Source organism: Merops nubicus, unplaced genomic scaffold, assembly GCF_000691845.1.
Source record: "Merops nubicus isolate BGI_N331 unplaced genomic scaffold, ASM69184v1 scaffold15438, whole genome shotgun sequence".
Classification (NCBI taxonomy): Eukaryota; Metazoa; Chordata; class Aves; order Coraciiformes; family Meropidae; genus Merops; species Merops nubicus.
In genome coordinates this window covers 1-22458 of record NW_008627851.1, presented here as the reverse complement: position 1 = coordinate 22458, position 22458 = coordinate 1, and the positions used below count along the sequence as shown (strand labels likewise).

The 22458-nt window shown below is 40.1% G+C and overlaps 1 protein-coding gene across 1 annotated transcript in view; it reads left to right on the top strand.

Annotated features, from left to right (window-relative positions):
* The window catches only part of LOC103778874 (contactin-1-like), a 39611-nt gene extending 23480 nt beyond the window's left edge, over window positions 1-16131 (top strand). Inside the window, 3 exon segments of the mRNA XM_008946490.1 lie at window positions 13545-13590; window positions 13592-13697; window positions 13699-16131. Of these exon segments, the coding sequence (XP_008944738.1) occupies window positions 13545-13590; window positions 13592-13697; window positions 13699-13767 (221 nt within the window). The 3' untranslated portion in view covers window positions 13768-16131.
* The last annotated feature ends 6327 nt before the right edge of the window (window positions 16132-22458 follow it).

Sequence of the window (22458 nt, the reverse complement as noted above, 5' to 3'; positions counted from 1 at the left end):
CAAACCCAGACATCTCACAGGCATTTCTTTTTAGTGAACATCCTGAAATACGTGCTTATCATAAAATCATGCACTCTCTATATGCTTAGCTGCATTTCACCATATAACTACAGTAGGTGTAAAATACAGCCCTGAACTTTTGTATTTTATTGGCCAGTGCCCATTGCACAGCTAGCAGTTTGGGGATATTTTTCAAGCCTATTATAGTAAATTAATGAGCTACACAATTCAAAATTCATTCTTGAGACACCACAACCAGCTGAAGGTTGGAACTACTTGTTTAACCAAAGGAGTCAGTTTCAGTGGCTAATAATAGGCTTATCTGTTTTCTTTGAAATATATTAAAGGCTGGGATTTTTTTTTTCTATCTCTTGCATGCTTTTTGGATTGCAGTGCTTTGTCATGATGTTAGTATTAATGTAATCAAACCAATCTTGCAATCAGTAGGAACTAAGACCATATGGTGCTTGGTTCTTTTGTCACATCACTTGTGTAGCTGCAGTGGCCTCAGTGCAATTAATTTATGCCAGAGTAAGGAAAAACAGAGTCAAGCTCTCATATTTTAAAAATTCTTCTGGGGTTGGGGGAGGGAGTACAACTCTCTTTTTGGGAAAATATTGGGCAAAAAAGGAAGCTACCGTGCATCTTCACCTTCAAATATGAAATTAGGTTAGTGTCCCAGTTTAAATAATGACATGGACAAAGAATAATTTATGTATTGTGTATGCTTATAGCAAGAGAACAAAATTACACCTTCTCTGTGTTCGCTATGCACATACACATATGAATTCCATTTGCCAGAGGCATGTTTTGGGATCCTGAAAAAGTATTTACTTTGAAGCACAGCTTTTTCAAAGGAAAATGCAAAATCTTTGCCCTCAGTAACACATAAAAACATTTTAATTATTTTATCTTTTAATTTGTTTTTTATTATTATTTAAAGGGAGCATTAATCTTTCTTGTACATGCTAGTATCAAGTAAATCAAGTGGTCATTCACTTTTCATGCGATATAATCTTCTGAGCATAATTTGAAAATGTCCATCTATTGCAAAAATGGTTCTATTAACAAGAAAAGAGGAGAACACAGGTTAAAAGTGGTTAAGGAATGCTGATGAAAACAGTCATCAGCTGTCATGGCAGTCCTCTGTTACTGATCTTGGAACCTATGCCCTGTGACAACAATGTAGCAAAAAGCTTCTACTAAGCTAAAACTACATTTCCAAAAGAGCTCTCCTCTGAAAGAATAGTAATTTTCACAATGCATTTGTTGTCTCATGCCTCAAAAATTAAGTAGAAAATACTCAGAATACCCCCTAACCTGGTATATAAATCTGCCTAAAACAACATATTCTGTTCTCTCCCAAGAGGTGGTGGAGCCACCGTCCCTGAAGGTGTTTAAAAAAATGTGTGGACATGGTATTTCAGGACATGGTTCCGTGGTAGTGTTGGGTTGATGGTTGGACTTGATGATCATGGCAGTCTTTTCCAACCTTAATGATTCTATTTTTCTATTCTGAGCTTCTAAGAGAAACGCCTTCTATTTTATCATCACATTTCATTTCATCACAGTTCTAATTTATTGGTACTGCCTCCTTCCAAGCCTTACCTTGTCATCTAAGGTTTGACAATTCCATGCATTACAACATTAAGAACTAGAACAACCATTTTCTTGAAAAACCATAGTCTTAGTTTCTTCTCTTTTTCTTGTATTCAAACTCCACGGTAGGACAGACTGCAGAAACGTTTTCATATCTAGTAGCATTTTCTTTGTCTGCAGTATCCTATGAGAATTCCCATGCTGTTTATTTTGTCATTGATGTTTGTACGGGAAAGCCTGGACACACACAAAGTGTGAATACAACAAGATATCATTTTTAGCCATAAAGCTCATAACTAAGCTCTGTCGTGGTGCTTGACAGGCTTTATAGCTAGAAATTGGATGTGTGTGTACATGGATTTAGAACACAACTGAGGTTTAGGAGAACAATATCACAAAACAGGAGCAGGGTAGGTTATTTGTGGTCAGAGAACACTGACGAGACCATAGTTGCTATACATCACATAGCAGAAAAAGTGACCACTGCCTTGAAAAGGACCATGTAACTTCCTCCTGCTTTCATCTTCAGTCTGAGATGTCACATGCCATGCCTGGGAACTGCCTGCAAAATCCCCGCTGGCGGCTATTGCATGGTCACGTGAAGGTGTGAGAACCCCACAGTGCCTTTAAATTGTAGCAAAAAAGACATCTACAGCAACTTCACACACCTTGTTACATGTTTTAACTTGTTAGGTATTGGAGATGTTGCTGACTATCCTCAAGCTTGCAAGAATGCTACAGGAATGTGTGACTGTCACAGGAAACACAGATTCTTGTTGGATCTCAGAACGTAAAGATACTCCAGCTACTAAAGAAGGATACTAGAACAGTACAGAGAAAGTCAGTGAGGGTAATGCAGCTTTGAAATGAATTCTGGGTGAGCCGTGCAAGAGAGGAAAGGAGTCCTCAGCTAGAGTAAGGGTGGCTTGTAAGGGAGTCATGAACAGTAGGAACAGAGGTAAGTAGGAAAAGCTTATTCACTTTTCACATTAGGAGAATGACAGTACTCAGTAAAATGCGCAGGAGCAGGTTGAAAAGTTTCAAAGTAATACTCTTTTGCATGGCACAGAATTAAATTGTGGAACTTCCTGCTACAGGATGTTGTGCAGGGCTGAGTTATAAACAGAGGCTTGGTCTATCAAACCTTATTTAAAACTGTGTCCTATATTCAGCCTTTGACTCAGGCACTACTGAACAGAAGCTACAAAGTAGCTCGGTAGCTCCTTTGATACAGCTGGGAAAGAATGTGAGAGGGCAGCTGGTGCTCTCCCTGCCATGATGGTTTTTTCTCCTTTCCACTGCATCTGTTACAAGTCAGTGCTGCAGCCAGTGTCCTGAGCTAGAAAGTCCTTTGCTCAGACTCACTAAAGCTGACCCTGTATTCCCAGTGTCAAAGAATTGTACTATGAAATGCCTGAATATTTAGGCAATAGACAAAGGATTAATTCTTCTTCTGAAACCTTGACATATGTCCTTTACTGTTTTCAGCAGTTTGGATGTTACCCACTGAACAATGACTGACCTTTAAAATGTTAAAAGAGAAGAAGAAAAATGAGTTTTGGTTCACTGTGCAGTCCTAAATACCTTCTTTAAAAATTCAGCAAGCTTTTGATTGCAACTGTTTCAGTAGGACCATCAATTCAACAATGAATTACAGGTCTGACATTCAAATTCAGTTTGGCTGAACTATACTTCTCCACTGATGTATTCAGTCATTGAGATATTTCATACAGGTACTTTCAGGTTTTTTATTGCACCAACACAGGAACACTATATTCCTCTTTTATGAAACAAAATGCTTCATATTTTATATTCATTGTGCTCTACCATTAGAAGAAGATGAAAAAAATCCAAAATATCATTATTTAAGCCTCATATGCGTAAATGTTGCAGCACAGCAAAAAAAAGAATATCACAGAAAGAATCACATAGTTCATAGAGTGAATGCCAAGATTAGTATTTTGCTTTAATAGTATAATCCCTTTGATGCATAATGATTTAATTTAATACAAATGCATATTCTGCTTTCACCTCTTGGTAGGACATTTCACTACTGAACTTTATTTATACAGTATTTTTAATTGCTTTGAGAAATCAAAGCCAGCTAAGTAGTCTTCAGAGTGATTTAAAGTAATCTTTGGAAGACTCATTATTTTTTTCCCCTTAATAATCTAGACAGGATTGCAGACATGATAACAGGGGTGAGGGAATGAAGAAGGGAATACTTTCTAGTCATGACAATTCTTACTTGTTTTAATTTTCAGTAGCAAGATGTGGAACTGCCTTACTCAGATCCTTGTGGTATTTTTCAGTTCAACGGTTAACCATCTGTTTTACTTTCTCTGGGTGCCTTGGAGTGGTGCCATACCCCTGCCTCTCACTGTTATGCAGCCAGACTCCTTTTCTTCTTAGCGAGGAGGGAGATTCAGAAGACTTAGGTTGAATGTCTGCTGTAACACACCTTTTGATGAAACCTCTCCCTTAAGAGAGCAAAACCCAGTGATTCTCTGACAAAGGCAGCAGTGATAGTTTTCCAGTTACTTCAGTGGCAAAGACTGGGGGACTTCCGAATCACTTTTTTAGTAGTGAGGAACATTCACAGGTCTTCCGTATTAAGAATCACAGAGTCTAGTTCCTTTAATAAACACCAAGGCTCTCCAAGGTGGAGAGGGAGAGGGGTGATCCAACAGAGCACATAACTGCACAAAGGTGATGAATCTAAAGTCTTGGTAATGGCAGATGATACAACATAGAGCAGTGGCCAGAAACTGCAGTTTGGGAGGTTCAGGCTGGACTTTAGGAAGAACTTCACCCAGAGGGTAGTGGAGCAGGTTACCCAGAGAGGCTATGCAGTTTTCATCTTCAGAGATTTCTGTGACTCAGCTGGGCAAAGCTGTGGCTGGCAGCAATCCTGATATGAGTGGGAAGTCAGACTAGACAGCCCCAGAGGTACAGCCAGGCATCCTGTGCTCCTGCAAACTGCGTGACTTCCAAACTTCAGATCTACTGACAGTACATTAAGCAATAAATCTTTCATTAGAAGGACAGTTTGTACTGTGATTATTTGGCAGGCTTGTATAATTTATAAACAGATTTATTTGTTGCTACAGATGAAACGTATAAAGAGTAAATAAATATCACATATTTACTAACTTCAACTTTTAAGTACCAGTGACTATACCAAATACTTGGAGGTTTTCCCTCTTTATATCTATATATATAGATAGATTGATTTAGATGTATTAAATAGAATATCTTACTACATACTGAAGTGCTCAGTGCCCTTTTCAGAATACTTGAAGGACTTCAATATCAAAATGTTCTTGCCTTTAAAGATTAGTGTCATATATTTTACTTTCACTGTATTCCAAAGCCTGTTCACAGAAGCAAGAGAGGTACAGTTGATAATTTTTAGAAGGTGGCACTGGAAGAGTGCTACCTGGTCTTGTCTGCTGTGCCTGTCCAACACCATTCTATTAAGGCAGTGGGAAGGGAAGGAGAGACATTACATCCATCAAGATGCAAAATCTCAGAAGGTTCCTTCCTCTAAGTTCACATGAATGTTTCAGCATATCAGATTTGGTGCTTGCTTGTGACTCTAGCTGTAGAGTGGCTGAAGTAAGAACTTTATCAGGAGAGAAATTCTAACCAGATCAGTTTGAGACTCCCTTCTCCAGACGCATGAAAATCTGCTTGATTTTTTGCTTTTCAGCTCCTAGTATTTCTAAATCAAGGGTGTGAGTAACTTTAGAAGGCGTGTTTTATAAAAATCCATCCTCCTGAGCTCAGTGCAGGAGAAACTAATTAGAAGGGTAACTGTATCGTATGTGAGGCAATATTTAGATGATAGAGGACATACATTAAAAGATATAACAATCCTTTCTGCAGTTAAATTCTGTAACTCCATATTGTTTTCTAATATTCCTGAGCAGCAGTAAGTGAAATGTAGAATTTAATGTGGCAGTATAATTCACTCATCTGAACAGAGGAGCAGGTATTTAAAACTGGGTTTAGGCACTGCTGGCTCATTTAGATATTATCTGTAAAAAAAAAAAAAAAAAAACAAGAAGTTTCCCTCATTTATTTCCACATGAGGAAATTTTGTCTCTCTCCCCCTAAAACAAATATTTCATTAATTTGTAAGTTACTGTTTTCTCTGAAAATAGAACACAGAGATGGGTCATTTCAGATCTTTTTCTGACACTACAGACTATGGAGGTTAAAAGCTTTATCTAGCGTTAAAGGAATTGTTTGCACTTAGTTACAACCACTGTTAGTACTTCTGTGTCAGAACACTAAAATGTAAAATGATGTGCTCAGCTGGAGGGGAATGTGATACTAATCACAGCCTTTTCTGCATGTACCTACAAAGTCCTCACAATCCAAAAATTGCTTTGTAGAAAGACAATGGAATTGCCAACAAATGTATCAGACTGGGAATAATTTCTACACTAACCCCCTGCTCTTGTTCTTTTGTGTGATCTTTCTAGTTTCTGCCTTCATCTGCTTCTCCTTTCATTTTACCTTTGTTTGGAACTGGGTAAATTAGAGCATTCCCAGTAAAGGGTGTGTACCTTTTATCTGGTTTATGCAGCCTATGCAGCCCTCTAAGATGCTCTACCCTGCCTATTCCTCTCTGTCTTCTTTACCAGATATCCTGCTAGCCAGCTACCTTGGAAAATTGTATTGACCTTTCCAGTTTAACAGTACCTAATTCTTCAAAGTATATCGTTATCAGTAAAAATGACATTAATTTGCTCTGGGGAGGCTCATGTTAGGCCAGCTGTTTGCTTTCTTCTTTTCCACAGTAACTTTCATGCCAAATTTAAGATATTTTTCTGCCTTGCTGAACAGCAATGTCAAATTTAAGCTGAGCTGGCCTGTTAAACTAAATTTTCCTTGCTGCTTCTCAGTCCACTAGTTGCATTGACTGGGTATTTGCCATGTTGCTCTCCAGCTCATCATCCCTTGCTTGCTGTGCTGCTGCACCCAGGGAGAAGGTGAAGGGAGGCCATGTTTTGGCAGCACCTTCCACTTTACCTCCCTCTTTCTCAAGGTCTGCGTGGTGATGGGACTTACCTGTACATGAAGGCTGTAGAGCACGTAGCCGGTTTCATGAGGACAAGCCCTGCACTGGACTGCACCTGCTGTGCAGGTCTTGTCATGTGCTGTAGAGGAACGGTGGCCTCTCCCTGCCATGAAGCAACCACTGTTATCCAGCCTGCTGAGGCCAGGCACTTCTGCTCTTGTAGAAGCTGAGGACATCCTTGTTCAACTTCTGATGTGTCAGCCAGCTTCCAGACTGAAAGATGAAGATTTTAAAGACAGGCTTTTAATGGATCCCAGTGTTTTTATGTGCCACATTTGTTCTCAAGAACACCGAAATTCCTATATAGGAATAGGAGAACTAATATCTTCTCCATTAATTCACCACCTTTTCCCACCTGAAGAGTTTCTGTTGTTCACCCATTGTACCACGCGGTTGTTTAAATGTGGACTATTTGCAAGTGAAAAGGAGTGACACATCTGGTGTATACTTGAGATGGATTTGTTTGTAAAAAACATTCACAAATCCCTATTTTCTTGAACAAGGAGGAGTAGGTTCCTCACTTGGAAATCCCCAGACATGCCAACTGTGTATCTGTCCTTTTTCTTCTTTTCAGTTTTACAGTGAAACTTTTTCTTCTGGGCTCCCATTATTTCTCCTGAAAAAATTAGTCCTTACTGATGAAAAAACAGTCAGTTACTCTCTCAGAGGATGACTGAATTTCTCTGAGTGACTGTCGAACATAATTTCTGAGGCAATGCAGAATACATTAATGTGGGAACACTCACAGCCGAGTGTTTTGTCTCACCAGACAATCAGCATGATCAGAGATAAGCTTTCCTATCAGGGTGAGCTACTGAAACTCACTCAGCTCCTCCTGCTGCTTCAGCAGGGCAGTTCCCAGCAGCGAACACCTCATCCCAGCTGAGCAGGTGGTTCAGCCTTGCCTGGCCTGGCAGTGCTCCTGCTGCTGCTGCTGAGCCAGTTTGTCTGGAGCGACCACTCACAGCCAGAGAGCCAGGGCAGGTGCCGAGAGGTGTGACAAGCCTGTCAGTCATGTAAGTGATCCTGTAACTCACAGCATTCATGTGAAGTACAACTTCAGCTGTTGCCCTGGGTCACGGGAGGACCTCTGTAGTTGTTCTTGCTACTATTTAAGTATACTGCTTTTAAAAAGTACATTTAAAAAGTATTACTTGCGATCTTCTACTTAATTCTCCATGCAGAAGAATCTGTAATGACCATTAATATATGTGAAGAGGTATCTGAGAAATAATCTACATTTATTGACAGTGAAGTAATAGCCCAACTGAAAATTGTCTCAGTGTCCTCAGAGTCCAAGGCATCTTTTCATTTTGGCATCCCAGGTCTGTAGCAGGGTCAGAGTGTTGTGGTTTAAGCCCAGCTGAAACCAGGACACAGAGTCAATGGAAAAGAAGCCCCTGCTGCTGCCTGCCAACATGCCAGGGACCACTGCCAAAACAAAACATGTAGTTGGCTCTGGCATATGGATTTCAAGTAGAAGAAGACAGACAAACACCATGGGCTGGACAAACAACCCAGACCATCAGCAGCATTTCTTATTTTTTTTTTTTAATATTATCTGTCTTATAATAGTTTAGAAGCTGTTCTGCAGATGCACAGCACAAAGCATGGGCAGATGCACAGACAGCATAATTTCCATCCTATACATCTACTCTGCTGCAAAACAGTAATTCACAGGGTTGTGAATTACTCCATAGAGCCATTCTTGAAAGGTTTATGGCACAGGCAAGAGGAAAATTTCCTCATGCCCAAACAAATGTATTCCTAGACAAGGGAAAGTTGGATCCATGACTTAGCAATGATGCCAGTGATGCAAGATAAGCATATTGTAATTAGTTCAGTTGTTTTTCATTTACTATGAATAGGGATAGCAGAATTTGAATCATGTCAGCTGATACTACCCATTTCTTATGCAGTAGTCTTTCATGAAGGCAGTATTTCCAGCTGGGACAAGTGGTATTTCCTTTCAGAAGCCAGATGACAGAACTACAGACCCACCTACTTCTTTTATGCAGTTTCAAGGTACTGAACATTGAGGGGGTTGTCTACATGACTGCTCTAGTTTAGAGGGAGTGTGTTTTTGAAGTAAGTATCTCAGCTGCTCACTTTATGGGGGTTTATTTTGCACTGTGGAGCTGTGCTGGATACCCTGTGCAGGACTGGATTAGAGGCAGTGCAAAGTAAAACCTGAGATGAGCACACAGTGTGGAGCTGGATTCCCAACACTGCTGCTTCTCTTTACAGATCTGCTCCTCTACCCTCTAATCCTGCCCTACACACTCCCTCTAAACTAGAACAGTCATGTAGACATCCCCCTCGATGTTCAGTACCTTGAAACTAAAAAAAAATGATGTCATTTATTACAAATTAATTCTTGAACAATCTTTCCTGACAACAAATGCAGAGAGAGTTTTGCCACAACAGGATCAGCTCATGGTTAGCCAAGGAATAGCTTGTAGTTTGTGTATGTTGGCAGGGCAAACGCTTTCTCACTGAGAAAGAGAAGTTATTCACATATGACAGCTTCACAGATGACCAGTAACTAATTTCCTGGTTCACAGATCTGATGAAAGTAAGATTTCTAAACAAGCCTCTAGATTATTTTTTTTTTTTTACAATCCAGTATAGAAAGATAGTGGGGTTTGGAAAAGGGCCAAAAATGTCATATCTTAATGATAAGTAACATTTAAAGAAAATAATGACATTTTTTCATAACAAATTGTTACAAAGACTTGGGAAATACATCAAAGTCTGAACTGTTTTAACGTCTGTTTCATTTAGGCATTAAATTGATTCCGTTTCTTTTGAGTATAATTGGAAGACTGTTGCATACTGTTCAAGATGTCAGTAAAATCTAGGATCTCTATTCAGAAGTGTAACAGATTTCATCTGAGACTAAAGGATTTAAAATACAAAGTTGTGGATTACTGTGACTTTAATTGGAGTTCTTGTGATACAGAAAGATCTTGCTGAAAGAAAATGCATTATGTTAAGCTACATTTTGAGTAGTATGTTTTTGTGGATAGTTTAGTCCTAGGCTTAAAACTATCAGCTACTGGAACTCTATAGCAGACAGTAATAAAGCCTGAACGGGAATACTGCAAGATTTCACAACCTTTGCTTGGTCCTCTTGGAAAAACAAATAAACAAACAAATTTAAGGTGTGTGTTTCATTGTTTATTTGAAAGAAATGAAGACTCTTGATATGAAGTCCACACATGGTGTGTTTGTCATTTGGTTTTGGCCCTGTCTTTGGTGACTGTAGTGTGCAGTTGCACGCACACAGGATATGCAAGGTGCTGGTTGAGAGGAGAGATCACACATTATAACACTGAGAAAATGAATTTTTAGGTACTAAATATATACAGCTCATACCTGGCCAGACTTCAGAAGGAGCTTAATAGTCCTTCTGTTTTAATTTACATCCACATGTCTATTTGTACACATTCAGTAAGTCTTTATCTGGCATTTCTCTAGTTTTTAAAGATTGTTTAAACTGACAGATCACAATTGCATTACTGCACAGAATTAAATCTTGTATTCTGTACTCTGGCAAAACCTACATTAATTGTCATTTGTGAGCTGCAGGAGTGTACTGGCTGTTGTGCACTGGTGAATGGTGTTTCCAGTGAAGTATGGTTCCTGACACGTGGGTCAGTAATCTAACAAGAAAAAAAGAAGGGGGATCTGTTTAATGTGCATTTGTCCTCCTAATGTTCTGCTAATGCGCCAAGGGAAGGATTTGCTTCGTTGCAGAAAGCTGTTAAAGGTATCTGCAACAGTGCCTGAACCTGGTAAGGACCTGCTGCAGTGGGACGAGTTGCTATTAATTCTGGAGCCAGTGGACACATCTCAGGGGAAGATTTATTATTCCTTTCTCTTTGTAGAATAGTTAGATGGAAATAGACTTTTCCTCGTACTTGCTCATCATTCAACTTCACTAGGCAAACTTTTTTACATTTTCCTTCACTAGAAGCATTCAAAATATGAGTTTAGTTGTGTCTTTCCAGCAGCATTATCCTGATCTGAAAAAGGCAGAATACGTTTTCTGTGGATATTCTCAAGTATGAAGTCTGGATTATTTTTCTTCCACGGCTATTATTCATTCATTAAGAACTACTACTTTGATATTTAGGGATAAGGACTACAGAAGAGATTAAATGTGTTTCACAAATCACTAAAAAGAACAGATAAATACACGCTTGTACTTTCACAGTTGCCAAAATGCGTAATTGTTACGTATGAGAATATATTTGAGCATGGATTCATGTTCATCCTAAGCATAAAATTTGCTTATGGATACTTTCAAAAGCAATTTTTTCTAATATTTTCCTTAAATTTATCTTTCACTGAAGTGGATATACAGCTTCTTATGGAAAAATGTGCTTTTCATAGAAATGTGCTTTTTACCACTGAATATTGCTGATCAAGAAGGATTAGTAGGTCTCTTGTCTTGGTTTTCCATGTGCTTGAATATCAGAAAAGACTTAGGAAGAAATCTTGACTTCAGAAAGCATCCCTACAGCAGCAGGGGAAGGAGTGGGAATGGGAGCAGAGAAGAGGTGTCAAAAGCAGGAGAAAAAGGATAGAGTTTAGTACTGGGGACAGGTAAGAGAGTGGAGCACCAAAAGGACTTGATATGAGTGAGGGCTGAAGTCAGGAGGAGTAGAGTGGTGGACCTAGAAAGAAAGGGGACAATAAGAGTAATATGTCTGAAACTGAAAATAAATTCTGTGGGGAAAGCTCTAAAATTCCGGCTTCATGGCGGATGTTGTGGACTTTTTCCCTGAGGGGACAACGGAGAAACAAGAATCACCTATAAATACATTTTTACACCTTCTGTGGCAGAAACAGGAGGGGAAATAGTTGTCTTGGTCTTGGAGGCTATCTTCTGAATTTATCCCTGATGGGGCCTGCAGGAAGCTTCATTTGTGAGTCAGGAGACACTCCCTTTCACATCTGCCTTTCTAAGAGCAGTTCAACTGACTACTGAAGGCCACGTGTAAACAAGCCAGGCCTTCTGTGTGCCCGTAACTTATGGTGCCCTTTTTTGTTAAGCGTTGAGCCAGGTGACACGCTGTACCTGTGTGCCTGTGAGCAGCTGTGGGCACGTCCTGTTGGGAGGTGTCTGATCACCGCGTAAGCGTACTGACATACCTCTGTTCTGGGACAGGGAGGGCACGCACTCCTCTAACAGCTTCTCTGGAGAGAGATCTTGGATGAAATGGATCTTTAGACCCAGCTCTCTCCAGTGATAGACATGTGCTCTATATCCAGTGGAACGTGATTGTTCCCACCATATCAGTCCTCGGGATTTAGTTTGGAAATACTGTAATAAGATAGTTGTGAGGAAAAAAGGCTCTGGAGTTTTCTGATTTGGAGTTGGTCCACAAGCTTTATATAAAATTGGGTTTTGCTATCAATAAGATTAATTTCCATCTACTTTATTCACTCCCTCCTTGTTATAGTGGGTAAGAAATACTGTAAGAAATAAATACTTGAAGATAACTTACAGGTGTTTATTTGGACAAATTCTCACTTCAAACTAGCATTTTTTTCACCCTCAGGATTTTGTTTTGCTAACTGAAATTAATAAAGTACCTTATTAATAGGAGATTTGAGATAGATAGACACAAAGTGAAGAATTAACCTCTTTACTTATCCTGAAAGATACAAAAACTTCTGAGGGAGATATATAAAACCTACAGATTTATCTGTCCAGGAGCCTGCATGGTGCCGGACCAGATGATGTGAGGTACTTGTCCTTGCAAGAGGTCTGATGAGAAGATGTGGATGCTCTTTTGGGACTTTAAATTCTATGAAAGAATACTTGAAATTTGTTGTACTGTGCCTGTTGTTAGGTAAAACAGGGCTGCCTGCTGAAATCTGTGGTGTTTGGCCTGCATGTTCTGAGTGTGGTTTTTCCACACTCAGAACATATGCTGGAGAACTGTCCGGTGGGATGGTTCCTGCAGCTCCTCAGGACTGTCACCACCAGCTGCAAGCACTTCTGCCCTTAGTCTGTGTTCAACAGCAGGACGAGCAGTGATCAGCTGGATCCCACACTGCCCACCTACACACTACCATCTGAGCTCTCTGAGATGAAGGAATAGCCCGTTCTCCAGCTCCTGTGGCCCATCTCCAAGACTCACAGCCAGGCACGGTTTGGCTGGCTTATTTTCTCCTATAGATGCTTCTTAACAGAGAGCTGGACCGTGGCAACAGGAGCCATTTAACATTCTAGCAATCCTTGTCCCTGTTTGCCAGAGTGAGTTGTGTAAAGTTTGTAAGCTGTTAGTTAATATTTTTTGTCTTAAAATATTTGTTTAAGAAAGATCCTTGTGACTATAACAGATGTAAGTGCCACACTGCTAGAAGTCAGCCATCTGGACTTTGTAATGTGGCAGGTAAACAAACAGACCAGGCTCTCTGACATCCCTCAGATTATGGCTGATCATATGAACATTAACATTTCCAAAGGTGTCTCTTTGCTTTGTCACATTTCAAAGACTCCATTAATTTTGCTTTCACGCGTTTAAATATTTATTTTGACCTTTTACCTCCTGATATAACCTCCTGGCTTGTTGGACCGGCCAAATCAAAATACACCGGTGGGTTCTGAACGGCCTCGCTGCTCGTATAAACACGCAGCACAAGCAGCTGCTGCAGAGCGCGAGCGCCAGTCCTGCGCCGTGCCCTAGCAAGTCTCGGGGTCCCCGCGGGTAGGGGCGGGGCTGGGGTCTGCCAGCTGGTGTTCCAGCCGCCGTGCCCCACCTTCCTGCGGGTCGTCCTCCCCTGCCGCGGGTCACGCTGGCGTAAGCCCCACGTCGTGTTGTTCTCTGTTTGGTCGCAGGTGCCGCTGCTGGCGTGCCGACTCTGCTCCTGGTGCTGGTGGCGCCTGCCCTGGGTCTCCTGGCCTGCTCGGGGTTCTGAATGTAGCTGGGTTTCCCTTGTCCTCCGCCCAACACAAAGGACTCCCTTTGAAGATGAGGACCACGACTTTTTGATTCCTGTGGCACCGTCCTAAGCCAAATAAATTACACTTTAAAACAAATTACCCTGCCGATTTCCTATGAACTGTAAGAGGACTGAGGCATCCAGGAACTCCTTCATGAAGTAAATCAACTTTTGAAAGGCTAAGAAATATTTTTAACTTGTTCCAATATGCCTTATAAAACACTTCTGCTGATCTGTGACAGTTGCATGATTCGGTCCAATGGGGCAAGTTACAGTGTTAAAACCCAATAACATAGGCTGTACAGTGAAAGTAAAATCACCATGCGTAGGTGCTTTAACCGAATAACAAATTGTGAAATATAATAGAGATTGAAATGTTGATTGTATGTGATAAATGTAAGAGTACTACGTCTGTCTGTACTATCCTGTATGTTTTGTGTACTGCATATTTTTGAATGGCCCCATCATCATTTATTGGGATTACTGGTTTTTAGAGAGACAGTCAAAGCAAAAACATTTCATTTTTTAGAGCTATATTTCTTGAGGCTATTGGATAGAATTTGAAGGATGTGAAATGAAAGTCAGTGACAAGGATTTTTTTAATTTTAAATACGTTAAGAACACCTGAGAAGTGCATAGCATGCTCAGCTTAAAGGAATTTACCTGTGCTTCACTGGCACAAGATTTCCTGTATTCTTTTCTTAAAACTATTCTGTTGAAAAATTCTGTTCTGGTCCTTGTTGCTGGTTTTAGGAGTCAAATGTCAGGTTTCAGGGAAGCAGTGTAATGTGTCTGCTTTGATTTAGTATTATTACTGTTATTATTATTAAGGTAGCAATAGAACACTGGAGTTTGGAGATGGAGTCCATGTTAAGATCAGCCAAGTGGACCATGAAATGGTAGGAAATGTTATTTTTTAAAGTTAAAAGATTTAAAATATAAAAAAAAAAAGAAAAAGATATACAATAAATGGCAAAAACAGAGTAACACAGTAAAAAAAAAAAATTATATTTACATTTTTATGCTGCAGATACCAAGTGTTACCTTCCTGTAATGAAGGCGTACATTTGGGAGAATTATATGCTTTTTCAAGAACTTGATGTTGTTCTAATGTTCATAGTGTTGTAAATAAGAGTTTTAAAGTTCTGAGACCGTTTCCCTATTTGATAGAGTACTGAATGTTCCAACTGTGTGTTAGTACATGAAAGTCAGATCCCAACTGTTAGTCGAAGCTAAATGTTTACTATGGCCTTTGCAAAATGGGAACTCTATTAGAGATAGAGAATGTTTTTGTTCTGACTGTGTCTAGAGTGTTTCAGTGTTTGGGTTTTTTTTGTTGGTTTGTTTGGGTTTTTTTAAGTTGTTAAAGAAATGCACATTCCTTTCATTTCCCATGGTGTGCTGGGAATTAGTTTGAGTGTGAATGTTGAAGAAACACAGTGATATTGAATCAGCTGGCTCAAGTAATAGTGCAATGTCTGATGCTTCAAGAATTATAAGCTTTGAATCATATTTTATTAGCACAACCTTGCTAGCTACTTAGAAATAGATTTTATCTTTTTAGAACTGATACTGTAGAGGTCCATAATAATAATAATTACATGAAGCAAGAATATTAATTATTATTAATAATGTACACCCTCTTCTTTTATTTGTATAATTTTGTACTATATATTTACATGTAAAAGTGTAGAGTCTTCATTAAGAAATATCAGTAATACTGTTTTAGTTTAACTATTTGTTACAAGATGAAAATTTTTTAAATAGGTGAAAGTGAGAACTTCCCTATCGAGGAATGTTGAAGTGTCAAACACTACTGAGTTTCATAAATTGTATAATTATTTGAAAGAGAAATGAGCTGTCTTCAGCTCATTAAGAAACTAATACGCTGTAAGCCTTCTGTACAAAAAGAAATGTGAATTATTGTGTTCCATTTGGTTTGGTTCTTTTGCAGTATGACTCATTTTTATATAATCTACAACCACAACTAAATCTTTTGCCAAATGCATGATTGCCTTTTACTTTTCTAATACGTGGTGTAAAAAGCAAAACTGTTTAGTTTTTGCATGGAAATGACCTGGGTAGAAAAGCCACTTCTTTTTTAAAATCAGCAACACAGATGAGATAGGTCTCACATACCGGTCAGATAGTTGACAATTTTTCTGTGTCACATAATTGTGTAAATTTGACAGGGACCTTCAGTTTCAAATTGTTGTCAAGAAAAACTAACTAATGTATCATCTGCTTTAAAACGCAAGGTTCTTAATTAAAGTTTATATAGATAGACATATTTGTTGTTTCTTTATATTTCAGAAAAATTGATATTACTATTATTTGATACTGATGAATATTGAACTGGTTTTTTAGTTACTTTTTATCTTTTTTTTTCCAGATGAGTAGAGCAGGACCATGCTTTGTCCTTTTTATGAATGAAGAGTAAATTACAATTAAATAAATGTATTAATGTTACTCAAAATATAAAAGCTGTCTTTTGAATGGGAGCTTTCTAATTTCATAACAGTGACGTGGTCATCTGTGACAGTAAAGGTGTGGAAGGAATGAGGTCCTCTGTGTCCCTGCTCTGCTTTCTTGTGAGTTTTGCTGGAGTTAAAGAGCATTTGTGGAATAAGGGTTGCTGTTTTGCTTTGCTTATAGGTGGTACATACAGAAGGATTTTCCTAACATCAGTGACATCAGCCTCCTGAGAGCTTTTCAACATTTTTGGATGGAAGAGTTAACCAAGCAGTGTATTTTTTCAGGTTACTTTTTCTACTCCAGTAGATACAGGTCATGGTTTAACCCCAGCCAGCAACAAAGCCCCACACAGCTGCGCACTCACTCCCCCTCCCCCCCAGTGGCACAGGAGAGAGAATCAGGAGAATTAGAAGAGTAAAAGTGAGAAAACTCGTGGCTTGGGATAAAGACAGTTAATAAGTCAAGTAAAAGGCATGTATTCAAGCAACACAAAACCAGGAATTCATTCACTACTCCCCATGGCCAGGCAGGTGTTCAGCCATCTCCAGGACAACAAGGCTCCATAACATGTTGCAATTACTTGGGAAGACAAACACCATCATTCTGCATGTCCCCCCCTTCCTTCTTCTCCCAGCTTTATATTGCTGAGCATGATGTCATATGCTCTGGGATATCTCTTTGGTTAGTTTGGGCCAGCTATCTAAGCTGTGTCCCTTCTTCCCCACCCCCAGCCTCCTTGCCGGTGGGGTGGTGTGACAACCAGCAACAGCTAAAACATCCATCCCTGTGTTATCCACACGGTTTTGGTCACAAACCCAAACCACAGCCCCATACAAGCTGCTATGAAGAAAATTAACTCTATCCCACCCAAAACCAGCACAATATGAAGAACTTTTAGGAAGAAAGATGTCTGAAACAGCAAAACTTTTTCCTGGTTCAATGTTTTTTTGTGATCACAATAAAATCAAGAGGTGGTATCAAGTGTAACTGACTGAGATACTGCCTGCCTTTGAGGGGTCGTGTCCAGGCCTCGAAATGCACAAAACATGGCCCACACAAGAAGCTGGCCAGTGAAGCTGATGGTCATATTGCAGAACTCTATTGCAGATACCAAATATCACATATTGCAATGCCAAATGAGAAGAGTCAATGGGAGAGTCTTCCTCGTGCCCTGCACCTAAAAGACTGTCTAGTCAGTCGGGGCAGTGCTCAGCCCTGGGGAGAGGGGATTATCACTCCTTTGCTTAGGTAAGTTTTGTGTTTTATCTTGGTCTCAGAAATCAGGGTTTGAATCTCTGCCAGTTCTCTTCTAATAATTTTGAATCTGTTGGGTCGTGGCAGACAAATTCAGCAGCTATCACTCTGAACAAAATCATAGTCCAAGTAGAAGATAGAGATTTAAATTAGGAATTTGCATCAAAGGTAGCTGCAGCATGGTCACTGGTCTTACCTGTTGTCTTTGTCCTCCTGGATGCCCAGCCAGCAACACCTCAAAGGCAGATCAGCTCACCTTACTCCTGCCTTACCAAGGGGCTGGTCAGTGTGGGACAGGTATCAGCTGGGGGGATGCCTGAGCACCTGGCATTGCAGGACATGGAGGCCAAGATCATTGCAGTGACAGTGAGGAGGACAAGAATGGGGCATAGAACATAAACCCTTAGAGGAAGAGGTTAGTTATTTCCACAATTCAAAGAACAACCTCGTTTTGTTTGAGAGACTTATTCATTTCCAGACTTCAGAGCCTCTAGCTACAGCAGATGATAAAAAATATGTCTTTAAATATTAGATGAGGATCAGATCTTCCAGTCTTGATCTGCCTCAGGTTTACATTAAGCTACACTTTCTATTGGAATTAAAATAACAGACATCAGGTAATACCCAAATACATACCCGAACAGATTTGGAAATAATTTCAAATGCTATTGTTTGGAGATTTTGTTTATTTAAATACATCATGAAAATGTCTTTCACGTTAGAACAGTACAATATGGACTAAGGATATTCCTTTGACAGCAATATAAATTTCTGTAGCTTCTAGCAGTTGTCTAAGCACATCCTTCCACGCGTCACCCAGTGGAATCTTTCGATGGTGTTAGGACGTAGGCACTACGTGGGAATCACCTGCCTTCTGCACAGAGAAATGGGGTCCTGCAGAGGAAGATTGCCCCTTTCCAGTGCTTCCAGAGATGGTCCATTTTTATTTAACTTTTCTACCACTAGTTCCTTTTGCTTTGTCATTTTAATATTCTTCTTGCTTCCAAAAACAGAAGAAAGGACAGAAAGCATGAAAGTCCACATGAATGGCAAATAAAAAATAATGTTCACATCTCAAACAGAAGTAGCAGTGTATTTTCTTTACTTGACAGGCTAACATGTTTTTAATTTACGTGGATGCCAATTAAATCTGCTCTAAAGGTTGTCATAAAAAGACACATGAAAAGTGTTTCCTTCACCTTAGTTCAACTTGACTGTTCTGTTAATTAATACGGATGGCACTGGAAATTATGCCAAATTTTGTTCCCCAAAACACAGAAAACTCATTACTTAGCTGGTAGCTTCAACAGGCAACCTCTGGTGAGCACTCATGAATGGGTTTTACTGGTCTACATTTTTAAAGACTCTAACAATCGCTTTAAAACCTGACGCCATTAATACCTTAAGAAAAAAAAAAAAAAGAAGCACAGTCACAAAGAAACAACAACAAAAATCCACCCCAACCATCAGATGAGGGTTTTTTTGTGGCAGCTTTTATACAGAAAGTTTAAGCTACTCCCAGGGACAAGAAAGAGGATGCAGAACGGCCCTGCTGGGTGCTGCTCAGCAGTTTTCTGTCATACCTTACGGTGCCGGCTTCTCCGTGTCGTTGCAGATGTGATGATTTAGACAGTAGTACAGGAGAAAAGAGGGGAAAATAATTCTGTTTAAACATGGGAGGAATCAATAATTCAAGCTCTGAAGACTGAACTAAACACGTGCTAATACAAATGACCTAGAAAATAGCATAAATTTTCAGTTAGTAACTGTGTGCTGGTATACAGCACAATAACCTACTCCTTTGGGCTTCATTGATTCCAGGATGTACAAAACCAGGAATTTTTATATAGAAACAGCATAATTGCTTACTTTGTCTTTTTTTAATCAGTACTGAAAAAGCTAGAAGCCTTCACTCTGTCAGGAACATGGGGTCACTGAGTGCGTAAACTTAATTAAAATATTTTTTTTCTCTACCTCACTTCTTCCAGAATATCCTTGCTGCAACATGATAATCTGGTGGCTTCTGGCCAGTGCTCTCCTTGTGCTCAGCCCTCCAGCAAACATAAACTAAAATGGGTATTTCCATGGTCAAAATTTTTCTTTCTTTCAAATATATAAAATATCTTTCAAAATATCTTTCCTTCCTTCCTTCCTTCCTTCCTTCCTTCCTTCCTTCCTTCCTTCCTTCCTTCCTTCCTTCCTTCCTTCCTTCCTTCCTCTTTCTTTCTTTCTCTTTCTTTCTTTCTTTTTCTTTCTTTCTTTCTTTCCTTCTTTCCTTCTTTCTTTCCTTCTTTCTTTCTTTTTATCTTTTTCCTTTCCTTTCCTTTCTTTTCCTTTCCTTTCCTTTCCCATTCTGTCATCCTTTTCTCAAAAGCAAATCTCAACTAGGAACATGAGCACCAGTAATATAAAGCTGTCAGCAAAGAATATCTTCCCTGGTCAGCCTCTGAAGCAAAGCAAAGTCTCTTAAAGCCTAGCCATGTATTCCAGAGATTTTGCAGGCTCCATTTCCCAGGCAGGTCTGATACAAGAAAGTGGTATAAGCAGCATGAATTAACTTCTGTCAAACCCTACAAAGACTTCTTCCGAAAGCTCTGAATCAGATTTGGGTGATCAAGGATGTATTCCAGTGATTTAAAAAGACTTGGTAACAGAAATACATCCTGTGAGTTACCTCCTATGAGTGTAAAGAGAAGCTGAAGGAGGCTAGCTGCCATAAGAAAAGTGGCCAACATAAAGTTTTTTTGCAGCAAGATCTTGAAATGCTGGAAAACTTATATTAATCATCAGTGAAATACCTGAACCTTATTATGCCACAAGTAAAGTCCTGTGGGATGTCTGCCCAAGAGAAACTGAATTTGTACAACCCTAGCACAGATGAAATTCAGGGCAACTGAAGTGAAGGAGTTAGTTAGTACTGTGAAATATGCCACTGGAGAAATAACAAACAGAGAAGTAAGAAGATTATTTCTAATGATATCATTAAAATCAAAGTGTTGTTGACAGTATTAGCTTCTCAGGAATTAATGAACTAGAACCTACTGTGAGAATAATTGCATGTAAACTACAATAATATTGATGTTATGCCAGAAGCTGTGATGTCTGTCGAGAATTAATTTACAAAATCAGAACACAAAGGAAGTCAGCTCCATATCTGACCTTTAAAAATGCAAGTAAACACAGGATGCAAAAAAATCTCATGAGAAAGCACACTTGTAAAACTACAATGTGAAACCTTGCATCTAGGAGATCCTTTTCTAAAATCACAGACATATGATCAGTATTTGAAGCATTTCCCCTTTCATGTTTATTTCTAGGAAGGGGCAGTGTGGTTTCTGATTTCCATATTCCTGGTCTGCTAACCATTAATTTTTCATTGGGCTAGTGTTCTCTGCTGATTTATTGGAATAAGTATGAAAAAACAAGTTATATCCTTTTGCAGCTCTTCATCCCTTGAGTAGATTCTCCATGAACACATCAACAAAGGAGAAATAGAAGGACCAGGACAGCCCCTGTCCCAACAGTGCTGCAGCAGGGCTGGTCTCCAGCTCCCCACAGCCTCGCCCTGCTCAGCCACAGGTCCTGCTGAGCCAGATTCACCTGCAGGTCCATATCCCATACAATGCCTGTCCCATCCCTGTACCCAGGGAGGTGTCCAATGCTGGAACACTGTGTCACCCACCCTGTCACCCAGGGAGGTGTCCGAGCCTGGGGCTGCCTCCAGTGCTGCCAGCTGCCTGCTCCCTGCATGTCCTGTGGGTCACCAGCCTCGCCATGCTGTGCCATTGCCAGTGATGTGTCCTATAGCATTGCCAGAATCTATTCAAGGTATTAAAGTAACTAATGCAGTGAAGCAGATGAATTTGGCAGATTTGCCATAGAGAGCCTTAAAAAAAAAGTGTGCTTCTGAAATCGAGACAGATGTACGTCGGGTAATAGTGTTATTGTGCCTGACATTAACAGTGACACAGCATGAGGAGTGAGAATGTATCCATGAAAATAACATCTGTCTGACTGACTGGTAGTCAGGCTTTTCTTAATTTTTTTTTTTTTTTTTTGGTTGTTTATGGACTTAACTGAGTGGGAGGCATTGAAAGAACAACGGGTGGGGAAGAAAAGCACATCTGAAGATAGCCGTCTCAGCAAACGCTGCAGACCCATTCAGCAAACATGTTAGATCTATTTCCTTTGAAGGTTTCACCTCTTTTCTTGAGTCAATCTCTACTTGAAAGGATCAAAGGACAAAATTTTGAGTGAGCTAACTCCAGTCCAGAAAGGGCTTTTCTTTGCAGCAGGCCACAGTGGCATCCTGGGGTGTATTAGAAGGGGTGTGGTTAGCAGGTGGAGAGAGGTTCTCCTCCCCCTCTACTCTGCACTGGTGAGACCGCATCTGGAATATTGTGTCTACTTCCAGGCCCCTCAGTTCAAGAAGGACAAGGAACTGCTTGAAAGAGTCCAGCACAGAGCCACAAAGATGGTTAAGGGAGTGGAGCATCTCCCTTAGGCTGGGGGAGCTGGGTCTCTTTAGCTTGGAGAAGAGGAGACCAATGTTTACAAATATGTAAAGGGTGACGGTCAGGAGGCTGAAGCCAGGCTCTTCTCTGTGATGTTCAATGACAGGACAAGGGGCAATGAGTGCAAGCTGGAACATAAGAGATTCCACAGAAACATAAGGCGAAAATTCTTCACTGTGAGGGTGATGGAGCACTGGAACAGGCTGCCCAGAAAGGTTGTGGAGTCTTCTTCTCTAGAGACATTTAAAACCCGCCTGGGCGGAATCCTGTGTGACCTGCTCTAGGTGGTCCTGCTCTGGCAGGGAGGTTGGACTAGATGATCTTTTGAGGTCCCTTCCAACACTTAATATTCTGTGATTCTGTGACAGCTGATTCGGAAGCGATCCAGGGATCTTCTGGGGATGTCAGGCTATGAAGAGCCTGGTTGCCCGGCCCCAGAGCTTGGGGCAAGAGCAGGCAGACAGGATTGCCATACCAAACCTGGACAAATGTACAGCTGCTCTTGTGATCATGGACAAGGAAGAACGATCTCCTGTACATTATGAAGCAGTTGAATTTAAGATCCTC